This window comes from Stegostoma tigrinum, chromosome 9, assembly GCF_030684315.1.
Source record: "Stegostoma tigrinum isolate sSteTig4 chromosome 9, sSteTig4.hap1, whole genome shotgun sequence".
Taxonomy (NCBI): Eukaryota; Metazoa; Chordata; class Chondrichthyes; order Orectolobiformes; family Stegostomatidae; genus Stegostoma; species Stegostoma tigrinum.
The window spans coordinates 80,766,867-80,782,632 of NC_081362.1; the positions used below are offsets into that span (position 1 = coordinate 80,766,867).

General features: G+C 40.2%; 1 protein-coding gene across 1 annotated transcript in view; it reads left to right on the plus strand.

Annotated features, from left to right (window-relative positions):
- ttc27 (tetratricopeptide repeat domain 27) overlaps positions 1 to 15,766 on the plus strand; it is a 184,857-nt gene that overhangs the window by 2,962 nt on the left and 166,129 nt on the right. The window contains exons 2-3 of the mRNA XM_059648684.1: positions 11,602 to 11,776; positions 13,212 to 13,341. Coding sequence (XP_059504667.1) covers positions 11,602 to 11,776; positions 13,212 to 13,341 — 305 coding nt within the window. The remainder of the gene's footprint in view (positions 1 to 11,601; positions 11,777 to 13,211; positions 13,342 to 15,766) is intronic.

The window sequence follows — 15,766 nt, forward strand, 5'->3', positions numbered from 1 at the left end:
TAAGGTACTGGAATTAATCCGCATTGTCCAGTAGCTCATTGTGGATCTTGATAGTTGGGACTGGAGTTGTGTTGGTGGGAGCAGGCTGGTAGAGAGTCTTTGTTTTCCAGATTGTTTGACCAGAGACCATTTATTTATATGACAGTAGTCTGAAGCTTGGCCTGTGCCCACATGAAATTGACATCTCTAAACTGTACCTTGACTGACAGATATTGAGGTGGTTTTGGTTCCGCATTGAGGCAGTGTAGGTTGAGAACAGTTTCCCACCTGTCCTGTAGGGATGCCTCACTCCACAAAAACCTTCAAGGATATGGGGTGGAGTATCATACTGAGGAAGAGGGAGAAGTGCGTTGGTACAATGGCGCTCTCTTCTTTGACCCCATTTTGCACTTGGATCTGTGGTGGGTCCACTGGGGAGGATCTTTGGTTGCATTCTGTCATTCAGAATGTGGAAGATTTCTGTGGGCAGCCAAAAGTGAGATGCTCCATAGTCCCTTCCTTTCTCCTGGGCTTTAAGTCTATCAACAATATAGAGGCTGCTACAATTCCTTTGCATTTTTCTTGGAATTGTCTCACCATGAAGAACATGTCCATTGTGCCTATTGATAGACGGAGGTTGCATTGTGACCGCAGAGGAAGCTCTTTAGCCGTTCGAAGAAGGCGATTGAGGAGGGTACTTGCAGTGACCTTTCTTATAGCACTCATTGGAGATACTCTCTGTAGTTGCTGCAGTCGCTGTTATGCCCTTACCCTGAAGAAAGACACAATTACAGCATTGCGGAGGTTCCCTGGCATGCTTCCCTCCTTGCAAATGAGGTTCCAAATGTGCTTCCAAATCATATTAAAATATTTTGGTGGGGATTCCATCTGCATCGGTGGCTTTGTTGGTTTCCAACCGTTGCGTGGCCTTTTCAACATCATGTCTGATTGGAGTTGTACAGACAGTACTGGGCAGTATGCAGTGAGATATGGTCAAAAGTACTCATGTTGATAACTGAGTCTCAGATAAGGAGATCTTTGAGTGTTGTTTTCAGTCAGCATCCACAGCCTCTCAGTCTTTGTTGAACACAACTCCATTCAAACCGTGCTTGAGCCAAAGAAAGTCTTGATTGTGAATGGGTACATCTTTTATAAAGTTAAAGCAGAAGAAGGACACTTATTCCATGGGGTTGGCTCTGCCATGCTAGTTGACTGTCCCAGTGCATCCTCTTTTGGATTGATATATGCCTCATCACCCCTTCAGCTCCCCTAACCCAGAAGCAGTGCTCTCAAGTTATCAATGTAAACCCCAGAGACCACTGGAAGTAACTGATGGGCTCATAGAAGTTTGTCTGCAGTCGTTGTCCTGTATCTCAAAGGGAGATTGTCTGATTCTCCTTGCTGATTTCAGTGCCAGAGTTAGGAGGGACTGAAATCTTTGGAAGTGCGTGATTAAGAAAGAAGGAATAGGGTGGGCATACAACAGCAGAGGCCTCCTCCTGGTATCCCTAGATCATGGCCTGGTCATAACATACACCCTGTTTTGTCAGAGATAAGCACAGGAAATCATGGTTAACAGCTTCTTGTCTACTTTTATCATTTAAGTGAGGGATGCAAGGATGTCAGGATTGTCCACACCATGACAGGATTTGAGGACTAGTGGATAGACCAATCTAGTCTACTACATCCAGCAACATGGACCAAAAATCACTTGTCGAAGTGCTACTGCCAAAAATTCAATGTCACTGAACTCAGCGATTCTGAGAAGAAATAGCTACCTGGTCAGCACCTCACAATCAATCTGATGAAACTTAGTGAACTTGAATCATATCTGAAAGAACACTGCAAGCCAGGCAGTGCCTGGAGGAAAGAAGCAGTCAACGCTTTGGGTATTACCCTTCTTCAGGTCTGACATTACCGGAAACTGCTCCTTTCCTGCAGATGCTGCATGGCTTATTGTGTGCTACCAGCCTCCTGTCTGTGTACCTTGGATTCCAGCATCTGCAGTTTTTTCTTTTGTCTCTAACCTTGAAGCACATCTGGTTAGATATTTTCTAAGCAACCTGCTTAGAGGTTAATACAATCTCTGAAGCAGGTGTGACTTGAACCTGGGTTTCCTGGTCTAGAGGTAAGGATACAACAGCCTGGTTACCCTTAAATCCATCATAAGCAGCACATGTGAAGGTTCTTTATTTTGGTACAGTGAAGACTAGTGTCTAGATGATCCTGAAGCTGTTAAATTACAAGCATAAGACATTCCTAAACTGGAGGGACCACCAAAACTACAGGGAAATAAAGCAAGTCTGCAAACAAAAATTTGGCAGCTGTAATATAATTTGGGGAAAATGTGATGTTTTGCACTTTGGCAGGAAGAATAAAGCAGATTAATATTATTTAATTTGAGAAAGACTGCAGAAAACTATAGCAGGGAGGGACTTGGGGATCTTCATTTATGAATTTCAAAAAACTAGCATCCAAGTGCAGCGGGTAATAGGAAAAGCAAATGGAATGTTGGCCTTTATTCCAAAGGGAATGGAGTATAAAAATGTGCAGGTCTTGCTAAAACTATACAGGCCACTCCTCAGACCGCAGTTGGTAATCTGTGGACTGTTTTGTACCCCTTCAAAAAAAGAGTGTGCTGGCATTGGAGGCACTCCACAGGGTGTTCTGGATATGGAAGGACTTTCTTACAACGGAAGGTTGGGTGGATTGGACGTGCAGTCATCAGAATTTAGAAGAATAAGAAGAGACCTTATTGAAACATACAAAATTCTTTGGGGTCTTAACGGAGTAGATGTAGAGAAGTAGATTCCCTTTGTGGGAGAGCCTAGGACCAGAGGGCGCATTCACTACATAAGTAGTTGTACGTTTGAGATGAGGACTATGTGGAATTCTTTATTATGGAGGTCTATTGAGACTGGGTTAAGTACATTGAAGGTTGAAGTGGATAGATTTCTAATCAGTAAAGAGATCAAGGGTTAAGGGGAAAAGGCAGGCAAGAGGAGTTGATTATCAGATCAGCCATGATCTCACTGCATGTTGGAGCAGACTCGATGGAATAAATTTTTCCTAGTCTTAGGATCTCTCAAAACTGTAACCTTGTTGTGCAACGCTGCTCTGAGTCAAGTTCTGTCCTGTTTCTCTTTGGATGGTAGAGACATGTCAGCCATCTTGAAAATGATGGCGCTGTTGGAACTGCCATTGGAAAACCTGATGGATATTATCTCCTTCGAATAAAAGTTAATGCAGTCAGAGAGGCAGGGGGAAAGAAAAGCGGCTATATAAGAAGCCATTGTTTAATGCACCTGAAAAAATAGCGCTTAGAACTGATTTACATCCTGGAAATGCACAGGTGTATATTACAGCAAAAAATCACGTTTACATGTCAGCCCTTTTACCATGATTTCAGGCCTATTTTTCCAGCATTATCCAATTTTTGTCAAACAAATAAGAGGCTATTATCTCATTTTTCCAACTGTACAGCTGGTTTCTTGTTTTGCATCTGTGCTTAGCCAACACTGAAAAGTGAATTAAATGAATATGTCTGAGCTGTTTGTCAATGATTCGAGCCTAGGCATCGAGGGGTGGCGATGTGAACAGACTCGTAGTGGAAATGTAGTCCTTCAATTGATTGAACTGCTTTCAAATGAGATGATAAATGATAGAAATATAAACTTAGTCAGATCAAGTCTTCCACTTATGGAGCAACTTCTACAATCTTAGATCAGCTTTAAAAGCAAATAGTTACGTTTTGAGGTATAGGCATCATTGTAATGTAGTAAATCTGGCAGCCACTTGCATGTCGTAAGGTTTACCAATCTGGATTGTAATGATAACCAGATAATTTGTTTTAGGGAGAGGGATAGGCCTTGGAAGTGAATAAATGAAGAGATGCTTTGCTAAATTTCCTTTCAAGTGAATAAACAAGTCGACTTCAGTCACTATTTGGGCTGTGTTTACCAAATTTTTTTTCTTCTGCAAACTGCCTGTTTGTTTTTTGGTGCTGAAACCTCAAGCTTTGCTTTAAGGGTTAACAGTTAGCCTGAATATTAATTAAGTCACTAAAGGCTTATGTTTGTTGGACTGCAGAAAATGTCACACAACATCTATTTTGACAATTTATTTCTATTAGATGGTCTGTAGAACCTGCAACAGAGTGCTGCCATAAAATGTATAGAGAAATGTACAGTGCACAAAAGGTAAAGTTGTTATTCCCAGCCCAATTAAAAACCTTTTGTTAAATTAAATCAAAACAGTGTGGACTGTTTTTTAAAATATTAGCTTCGTTCATCAGCCTGGTAGTAAAATACATTTCCTATGTGGCATGCTATTGACAATGGAGTACATATATTGGCATCTATAGGTCAAAGACCTCAATCTCACTGTTTCTGTGGCACTTTGTATTTATGTATGTATAAAGTCTGATGAGAAAGTGAAGCTATCCTCAGAATCTGCAGACAAAAGTAGACATTTCGTCACATAACAGTATAGGCCAGATATCATTGAAATACTGTGGGTAGCATATTAAGTTCTCACGGCAGGAGATATAGGAACATGACAAAAAAGTCCCAGCTATATTCCATATTTATGAACCTGTTGTAACTAGTACATACCCAATTATGTGACTTACTTGGATGATGTAGCAATGCACGAAACTCCCAGGGAAGACCATGTGACACAGATGGAGAGATGAGATGTGTTTTGTGGCCTATACTTGTTGAATAGACTGAGTTCGGCAGGCTTTGTGCTTAAGGTTGCCTAGCACCAGCCTCTGACCTAACATTTCAGTACACACCTATATGTTAATTGATTGGAAAAATTCTAAAAAGCTCTCTGTCTGCTGAAAAAGAAGGAACTATACAGTGAAATGAGTTACGGAGATCTCTTTTAATAAGAAAAGTAGGTAACTTCTGGGAACCAGAGAAATTCCCAGAAATCAGCATCTTTAACTTCTGAAACTCTGAAAGCTGATCTGTTACTTCTATTCTAAGATTGTCTGAATCTCCTCTGAACTGAAGTCTGATTTAAAGATTACAATAGTTCTATAGCTGTCAACATTGCAATTTTGATGACAGGAAGTTGAATGAAAATTCTTCCTTTTTTCAATCCTTTGAGTGCGGACCTTCGGATCCACTGAGTTGTTTTCACATCTGGTTTTCGTTTAAAACCCTTATCATTGCTGCAGAGTTGTATTGTTGGACTGTGTGTGTTGCGACTAAGTGGATTTGGTTTAATTCACATAGTAGTTTGGTTGATAACTGGCTTTTGCTATTTGTTGCCAGAATAAAGTTTGTTTATAAGAAACACGTTTATAAGTTTATTGAAGAAACCTGGTGAAATTCTCTTCTGTTCAGGTTAAAAGCAATGCAGAGAAGTAAATTGACCATTTTGGTGATTAAATAAAACATTTGCACTTCTGGTACATCTGATAGAACAGTGACACTTGATTAGCAGAATAGTCCTCGTGTTAGAATAGTAACAGTATTAAAGCATTTGGGGTGCTCCGTTAAGTTTGAAACTGGAGGAGATTCTTGATAAGGCATTTCATTATCAGCTCCTGGACTGGCTTGATCTGGGAGCATTTAACTGTCCAAAAATACGAATGTAATTTTCTTCCTATCAGTGACCTTTCTCCATCTTGATGTCCATGTAATAACATAACAGATGAAGGGAATAAGACTTCATTAGTTCCTCCGTGAACCATTAATGTAGACTTGACAGCAAAAGAGCTGTATGCAATAAATGAAGTCCAACTGAGGCACACTTTAAATGTGGGATTAGCTGAAATGCTTACCTATTGAATTTTCCGGCAGCAGGATCCAATTTTAGCAACCTTATCAATCAGTTTGTAATTAAAAAAAAAAGTAGGTTGCTGAATTTCCAAGGGTAAATTGTAGAAGATGTTGAAGACATTTCCTTTTTGAAAAAAATGACAGATTGTAAATGGCTTTGAAGTGAATTGAAGTGGAGTTGTGTTTTTACTGTGGGGCACAAAGAATAATGTTAGACTTCTTACTAAAATAAAGTGACCTTCATCAGAAGTAAAGCTACAGGTCTGAGATTGACTAATGCACCATGAAATATCCCCAGCAATTGGGAACTCTTGGGTTGAAATCTAACTGGACGATATGAGCACAGTAGCAAGTACTCCCATGATTGAATCTCTAGCAGCACTCGAATCTTGGCATCATGTGAGGCAAAGTAGCCCCCTTGATTGGACCCTACCCATTATCAGCAGTGTTCATACCTTCCAGCACCAGGGAAATGTAACAACATTGTCTACCACCTACAAAATGCTCTACAGTAACTTGCCAAGGCTTTTTAATCAGCTCCTTCCAAACCTTCTACTTCTATCACCTCGAAGATAGTATGAAGTTACTTTATATATACTCATGTAAAAGTAGAAATTTTTAGACTATTTTTTAAGGTTAAATTTATGGGGTCAACTGTTACATGCGTACTACTTATGAGGGGCTGAAATTCATGCTACAGTCCAAAATACCGTACTATTAGCAGGATTCCAATCAATCTCTAAACAAATAAAAAAAAATTGTGGTAATTACTGGATAAAGACAATAGAAACAAAAATGAATTAGTAAGTTTTTATTTGTACATACAAAAAGTGAAGTAGAAATGTAATACAGCTTTAAATTACATGATGTATCTTAAATTAAACATGTCAAATATAGAGGCTCATTAAAGTCCTGCAAAATCACACTTCATATTCAGTATCAAATTAAGCTTCATAATCATCAGGATGAATGATATTGTCGAATGGATCCTCTTCATTTTCGCTGTCTGTAATTAAAGGTAGCACCTCATCTACTACTTCTTAATCCCATGGATAATCAGCCTCTGTACCATCCAATACATTTCAAATTCCACATTTCTTGAATGATTTGAAAGTAGTGTCAGCTTTCATTTCCTTCCATGAATCAACGATCCAATCACAGATCAGTGGCAGTGATGGAGCCCATGTACTGCCTCCTTTCGTATATGTTTTTCTCCATCGCACATCCAGTTATTCCACATCATTCTCATCGTGTCCTTAAATGGCTTATTGATACTAACATCTGTTGGTTGCAAAATACTTGTAAGTCTGCGGGGAAATACAGTTATGTCAATATTATATGATCAGATGTTATCAACAGCATTCTTCACTTGATGTTATCTAAACGGACCCCAGACGAGCAAACTCTTTTCCTTGCATAGTCCGCCAGGTCGTAAATTCCAAACCTCCTTGATCCATTTTCTACATCCACCTTCAACTATCAAGCCTTGTGGATGAATATGGATGATGATTCCTTTGGAAATTTTTCCTTTGGCAAAGTTTTTCTCTTGAAAACGGCCATTGGTGTTTATTTGGTGCCATCGACCAGACAAGAAAGAACAAAAGTAAACCTACTTTTCACATGGCCAGTGGTTTTGACCAATACAGTTTTTTTTTCTCCTTTTTGGTTCGCAGTTTGATGCACCGGCATGTTGAGAGTAATAGGCGCTTTGCCACGTTTCCAATGCATCGTAACTTGTAGTGTTCCTTCTCCTGATTTTTCATTACAAACTGTTGCAACTGTAATATCCTAACCTTCGAGTTCAGCAGGCCGCTTTTATGCAGTCTTATTTTTCTGCCGAAGCACTAAGTCATGCCTTCTCGTGTACCTTGTCCACCATACAACACTGGCCTTAAAATCCAAAATTCCATCCTCCTTTGATTCATTTCATGCACGGATTCAGCTGGCTTCATAATCAACACATTTTTCAAGTACCCACTCAGCAACTTTTTCTTCAGTTGTGGCCACCTGCCTCTGTTGACCTCTGTTGGCATACTTCTGTTTTGGCATTGCCTGAAATTGATTTGATATCTTTCTCCAGTCTCTCTCAAGTTCCTCTGAGACACAAAATTCTGTTGCTGCTACACAGATAGTTGTTGTTTCTGCAACTTCAATAACATTCAGTTTAAACATTGCAGTATATTTTTACTTTTCTGGAGGACATTTTTATATAAAATGAAGAAATTTCAAAACCTCAACTAGGTATATGACTGTATTCCTTGAATGTCTGACTCTGACCTGATGCATGTTAAACTTTTGTGTTAAATTCTTCCTTTTCCCTCCATTTTCTGGCATCTGCTGTTGTTTTAGTTTTTCAAACAAACATTTTAAGCTTTTATTTCTGACAAAAATATTATCAGAAGTTTGACTCCCATTCAGTTTCACCAATCATTTCATCATGGTCACAATTGTATACAGAATAATACCTCTCAAGTGTTAATCTGTTATCTGTGAAGTACTAGGATCGACTTTTACATGAGATACATGGAGCATTCAAAGTTTTTTGGCCAAAAATAGGGGGTCAGCTTTTACTCGAGTATACACGGTAATTTGCCCACTGTTTTGTAAGACCATAAGAAGTAAGAGCAAGAGAGGTGTCTGTTAACTTGTTCAAAATAAGATACTGTATCAAAAATTGAATGGGACACTTTGGTTGTCCCAATTTTAGAATTTCGTACTTTACAGCTGCGAAAGTGTAAGTCCTGACAAAGTTAGAAAGAGATACTTGTAACAAAGAATTTGTGTTTATAAACTATTGATCGCTTATTTAGGGCCAGGGTAAAATCTTCTATCTTTTCACAGAATGTGAGCATCTCCAAAAGGATCGAACATTTGTTGCCTTGAAAGGTGATAGTGGAGCTACTGTCTTGACTCGGTGGCATTCATGTGGTTCCTGTGGTACTATTAGGAAGGAAGTTCCAGTATTTTCACTTGTGACAATAAATGGAATGCCAGTATAGATCCAAGTCAGGGTGTTATGTGGTTTGAAGGGCAATTTGCAAATGGTGGTATTTCTATGCATCTGCTTGCCTTTGTCCTTCTAGGCAGGGCACACGTTTGGAAGGTGCTGTTGAAGGAGCCTGATTGAGATGCTGCAGTACATCTTGTTGTTAGAGTACACTACCATCACTCTGTTTTGGTGTTGAAAGGAATGAATATTGTGGTGGTGCATTGGGTAGCAATCAAAAAAGCTACTTTGCCCTAAATGCATATGGGGTTCATAGCTGTTATTGGAACTGAAATCATCTAGGCAAGTGGAGAATATTGCATTGCATTCCTGGTTTGTTCCTTGTGGATGGTGGACAGACTTTGGGGGACTGAATTATCACAGAATTCCCAGTCTTTTGCTTCTGTAACCACAGTATTTATGTGGCTGGACTGGTCAAGTTTACAATCAGTGGTAACTTCCCATGAGCACATTGATTTGCATGTTTAAAAAGTCCTTATGGGTCAAGGATGTGGGAGATTGTGCTCAGGCCCTAAAATTATTGAATTTGATATTGAGCCTAGAAGGTTGTAAGGTTCTCAAGCGGAAAACAAGCTGTTGTTCTTCCAATTTACCCTAACCCCATATGCCAGGACTTGTCATCAGATGGTCTGCTACCACTGGTAACCCGTTGTCAGCCACTGATGGTTCCCATGAGTAGCTATTCATTCTCCCATGCTGACCTTTACCCATTCCTTTGTCTGCCCAACTGTTTTTCTCTTTCTTTGGGCTTCATCTCCATTTACATCTTCCCCCTTCTCCTCCACCACCCCCCCCCCCCCCCCCCCCAACCTTAGGCATACATTAAGGGCAGCACGGTGGCTCAGTGGTTGGCACTGCAGCCTCACAGTGGTAGGGACCCAGGTTCGATTCCAGCCTCGGGTAACTGTCTGTGTGGAGTTTGCACATTCTCCTCGTGTCTGCGTGGGTTTACTCCGGGTGCTCCGGTTTCCTCCCACGGTCCAGAGGTGTGCAGGTTAGGTGGATCAGCCATGCTAAATTGCCCGTAGTGTTCAGGGCTGTGTTTTGTTATAGAGGGATGGGTCTGGGTGGGATTCTTCAAGGGGAGGTGAGGACTTGTTGGGCCACAGGGCCTGTTTCCACACTGTAGGGAATCTAATCTGAATACCAACCTTCTTGCCAGCTGCAGTCACTTCCGAAGAAGGGTCACTGGACCAGAAACATTAACTCTGCACAGATGCTATCAGATATGCTGAGTTGTTCCAGCAATTCTGATTTTGTTTCTGGTTTCTATCATCTGCAATTCTTTGTTGTTTTTAAAGTTTTTGCACATTTGCAGAGGAATAAAATTTCCTTGTGTGTATATATAATATTTTTAAACTCTCCAACTGAAATGCTGCTGTTTTAAGTAGTTACTTGCCTATGATTGTTGGTTTAGGGAAACTAAATATGTTCTATAGCAGCTGTCTTATTGAGAAATGCTATGAATTTTAAACCAGTGTAATGTTTCATTATCAGGTGCAAATAAGAATTAGCTACAACAGAAATTGTTTCCCCTTTGAAGTTTCTTTATCTACTCATTACTTACCTGGGCTGGATTGAAGCACCTGTTTATTTGAGTTTCTTGTGTTTGTTTTGGCTTGATGGGTTAGTGGGGTGGGGTGGGAAGGTGCTGTATGATTATAATGGTATGACTCAAGGAGTGCTGCATTGCCATCATTGCCAACACAAGCAGCTCTGCCTGTGAGACTTTGCTACGCATAAATTGACTTCAAGTGTAATTTGTTGCTGTAGAAAACACCGTGGGACAGGTTGAGACAGCATTCGACCAAGATAAGTTGGAGCAGTTTATATGACCTTGATGTTTTTATATCTGGGACTGGATATTTACCTTTGTTGCTGCTCCTCTGTGTTGCTTATTGTGGTTTGCGGTTCATTAGAAATCTAAAAATAAATTCCATTCACTTATTAAAAAATAAACTTCTGGGTACTTATGGTGCAGTTAGTCATGTAGAACTGAAGGAGCCCAGATTGATTCCTATTCCGTGCTGAAATCACAGATTTTAACTCCATTTCTGTCATTGCAGATACTGTCAAACCTGAGTTTCTCCAGCATTCTGTTTGTTCAGGATCACCAAAATCCGCAGTTTCTTGCCTTTGTTAGGTGAAGTGGCTTTATGGACTCAGGGGTGAGCCACTTATCACAGAGTCCCCAGCCTTGCCCCTGCTGCTGTGGCCAGTTAAGATTCTGACCTGTGGTGACTTCTTTTCTCCCCTCAGGAGTTTGATGATTTCAGTCATTCCTGCGCCCCTTGAAAGGGAGGAGGTCGATGGTGTCGTCGCATTGGTGTGGTACAGGAGGGGAAAAGGATAGAGTTTCTGCTTCAGATCACTATCTAGACACCTCTGTTGGAAAACGGAGTGTGTATTGTGGGACAGTTTGGTTAAGCTCTGTTATGGTGTAACCCTGCCTCAAAGTTGACCAGCTCTGACTGTTCAGACTAATAAATTGAGGATGAACGTTATCTAATATTGTTGAAACTGTACTCCAGCATAGTGTTTGAGAGGAAATGATGATGAAAATTAGTGGGGGATACTAAAACAAAGTGTTTCATTTAAAAATGTGAATATGTCTTTGGGACTCAATTCTGCAAACTCAGCACTTATTCGCCAGTGCATTAAAACTCTTTTGTGATGGTTAAGGTCACAAACTGTTCACTTTTTCCATCCAGCTGGATCAGCACTCGCTGAATGTCATGACTGCTGCTGCTGTCAGCCTGCACATTTTGAATGGTTTGCACTTCCTTACCTTTCAGTAGTAACAAACTGTTGTTTCTATTGCAGAAGGCACCTTCTTGTTGCTGCAGCTGTTGGAAGGCAACTTCAAAGATACTCTCTTGAATCCAAAGATTCAGGAGATATTTCCTGCTCAAATCACCATTGGAGAAGTTATTGACAACTACTTGGAAAACCAGATCTTGGCATACCTTGACAGTCCATCAGAAGATCAAACAGAAAGGTGAATTTAAATTGATTCACACCACTGTTTCAACTTGTTGCATGTCTTTTTCCTAAAGCACTTAAATGTACTAAAATGGTGTAACCAAAGGAGGCCATTCAGCTCATTGTGCCCATATCTTTGGTAAAGGACTCCACTTAGTCTCACTCCATTGCTGTTCCAACATAACAATTTTTCCCCTTCCAAATATATATTTCACCATGACTTTTCTAAGATCCCATAATTTCTGGCAAACATTTCAGAATGCTTTACTCTCAATGTGATGGAGAAACCATACATGATAATCTGAAGTATTTTATTTTCATAGAGTAGTATAAGTGGAGGACGTGGGTTCCCATCCTGGTGAAAAGAGCAGGAATAGGTACAACATAAATCAATAAATATGTATTTAATCATTCCAACTCAAGTTATTGAATCAAGAGGAGGAATTCTAAGTGCTGGGAAAGGTTGAATTAGAGTGTTATTTCAAAGCCTTTTTGAATCATATAAACAGGCCATTATATACAACAGGTTCGTGCTAGTGTTTATGTTGTGTACATGCCTCTTTCATTCTTTTTGCATCTAATGCTATCAACATAACCTTCAATTTCTTTTTTCCTCGTGCTATTCTAACTTACTCTTAAAAGAATCCTTGCCAATCATCTTAACTGCTCCCTGTGCTAATGAGTTCTTCATTCTAACCATTCCCTGAATATAAATAATTGTTTATCTTGAATTCCATTTTGTTTATATTAACGACTCTCTTGTATTTATGGCCCCGTTTCTCATCATCCCCATAAGTGCAGTTATCTTTGCAGTTACCCTGTCAACTCCTGGTTGTATCATGGACCTTACTGTAGTACCGGATCCATGCAATCCCTTTGAAAGGATTTTCACACCATTATGTGTGCAGGCTGTTTATCTGTGCTCGTTTAATGTCGCCAGGATCAATGGTCGGCGCAACATCATGGGCTGAAGGGCCTGTTCTGTGCAGTACTGTTCTATGTTCTATCAAAGCAATTAATATGAAATGAAAATCAGCCTACATGCTGTTGGCAATACCGGAAGTTAGCATGTCCTAACTTCAGTTTTGGGCTATCGGCTTCCCAACGAGTTCAGACTGCCGAGCGTGGTGGCAGCTTTTCTGTTTTGCCAGTTTGAAATAGAAGTGAGTTTGGTATTCTCAGCTCAGCTCCTAGTGGATCCACATTTACAGAAACACTCACTTAGGAATAAATTTAAAGTCCGTATTTGGCCATGCCACAACCTAGCAAGGACTAGTTTGAATGCAATAATGAAGCCTACTAAGATTAATTTCTTAATTTTTCATTGGATTTGGGGAACAGAAGAAATTTGTTTTTAAGATTGAACATTTCAAACACGCAGTAATAGTGGAAGGAAAATATTCTAAAGCTGGCCCCCACAGGCTTAAACCACTTTCTTACTTTTGTTGCAGGCAACTGGTTGTATTTTTATTGGGTGTGGCCAGTTTGCAGCTGTTTGTACAGAGTAACTGGACAGGGCCCCCTGTTGAGATAGAGCCACAAGATATTTTGCCTGCATCAATCATTGGGAACTTTGGAGAGGTAAGTTGACTTTGCGTGGAAACCTGCAGCAACTGACCACCTATTTACCATGAAATCTAATGTAGATTCCACGTCGCTGTTGTTTTATTGCTGCTACAATCCTGTGTCTAAGCTTATTTAGAAGTCATGTCTTTAGGTTTGGAAAGCATGCAAACATATTTTTGCACACTTCTTCTGAGGAAACTGGAAGTATGATTTGTATTAAGGATTTTCGATCAGAATACATTAATTAATTACATTTGGAAAATCTGTCTTATCAGCTACCATGGCTGAGTGAGTTAGCATCTTGGTTGCAAAGTAGCATTAATGTTTATCCCCCTCTGAAAATTCAGACCCCCTTTGCCCCACTCTTTCTAGTATGTTGAATATTTTCTCTATCTCAGACACAAACCTCTCACCCACATCAAACTTATACTCAATTCCCTTTGATGATTAATTTCCTCAAGTTAAATTTCAGGCATCGGCTTCTGAAAAGTGATGGCCAACTGCTAAATTTTCAAAATGGAGAACTTATTTTATCTCCAGTTTTTAAATAGTTTACCCTGACCCTCTTTTTTTGGTCTCTATTATCGTGAACCTTTAGCTGAAAGGGCATCTGTGGTGGCTGGTGCTCAGAACCCACTGTGAAATTTTAGAACCCGTGAAAGATGAGACCAGGGGATGCTTCTTCACTTTCTTCAAAGTGTCCTTGTCGATGTGTGAGAGTGGGAGGGTCAAAATACTTCTGCACATCAGTGAAGCCAAGGGTAAGAAGTTGCTTTTAGAACCTCCTCTCTTACATTAACAGTCCTTTCAGTGTATCCAATGGGATTCTGGATAAAGCTGTTTCTTGCCTGATAAATTGCTCCAAACATGTTTTAGTCTTTGAGTACAAGTGTTTCCTTAATAGTTGTTCCATATTACGTTGTCATGACCGAGATGGGAGGAGTACACTGCCTTTCTGGAGTCCAATTACTTGGTAGGCTACAACATAAATTTAATTATATCGCCTGGTTCCTGACATGGCCTACTGTAAGCTTCCAGCCTTAAAGTAAAAAAGATCCAGCAATCAGGTTTCTTTAATAATCACAACATTATTAACTTATCGTAAACAAAGTTTATTCAGTGATGATGCAAAACTGCTTAGTGAATTCAATTTGTAATAAGAAAGTATAAATGGTTACCCCTCTATATAATCTAAAGTCCGCACATATCCGAAAAAGGGGAATAAATAGATTTCTCCCTGCAGCAATTCACTGTGGGGAAGAAAATTGCTTTTCGCCAATAAATCTCAGTTCTTGGAGGCAAAAGATATGGGATGTTCTGGTGGTATCTGCCTAACATTCTAGTACGTTAGATATATTAGATTAGATTCCCTACAGTGTGGAAACAGGCCCTTTGGCCCAACAAATCCACCCCCCCCCCCTTTGGAGCATCCTACCCAGACCCATCCCCCTACAACCCACACACCCCTGAAGACTACAGGCGATTTAGCATGGCTGATCCACCCAGCCTGCACATCTTTGGACTATGGGAGGAAACCGGAGCACCCGGAGAAAACCCACGTAGACATGGGGCGAATGTGCAAACTCCACACAGACAGTTGCCCGAGGCTGGAATCGAACCCGGGTCCCTGGTGCTGTGAGGCTGCACTGTTAACTACTGAGCCACCGTGCCGCCCCAAATATATGTCATCAAACACAAGCAGATCATGACCTCTGGGATTTTTGTTAACGCAGCTTGCTCAGAAACTGCACAATCAAAGATTCTTCTGGATGCCTTTCAGGTGGACAACCAGGATTCAGACTGGAACAGGGTTCCAGGTACCAAACTGGGTCCAGAACAACTGGATTTTCTGCAACAGGGGAGCTGGGTTTGGAACCTCTTTCCCTTACCCAGGCTGACTACCAGCTGAAAAATCGGAGCAATCTCAGAAGCTGAAACTGTAAGCTGACAGTCATAATCCCAGGCAAAGAGCCTGCAGTAACCAAGCAGTTACCAGAAGGCATGTGGCTGTCAAGAGATGCCAAGTTCGCAAAAAAAATTCACCGTTGACTTCTAAAGAATGACTTATTTTTTAAAAAATTCTAGGTATTCCCTTCAAACTCAAGCCTACAAAAATACTGTATATAAAGCCACTGTGACATTTTTTAACATGTATTTCTTTTTCGAATTAGGAGAATAGAAATTGATGGAAACAAATTTAGGAACATCGGACAAAGGGTTGGCTGTTCAACCCTTTGAACCTGCTCTGCCATTTAGGTCATGCCCAATCATCTCGTCAAAGCTACTTTTTCAGACTTTCTTTCCTTCCCCATCCACCATATTTGTGTCTTATCTCTTTGTGTATGTGTTTTTTTTTAAAAAGGATAATATTTAAGTTATAAGTAAGCAATTCATATTTCTTTCTTGCCACTCGTTTAAAATCTGTTTGATTGCAGTAATT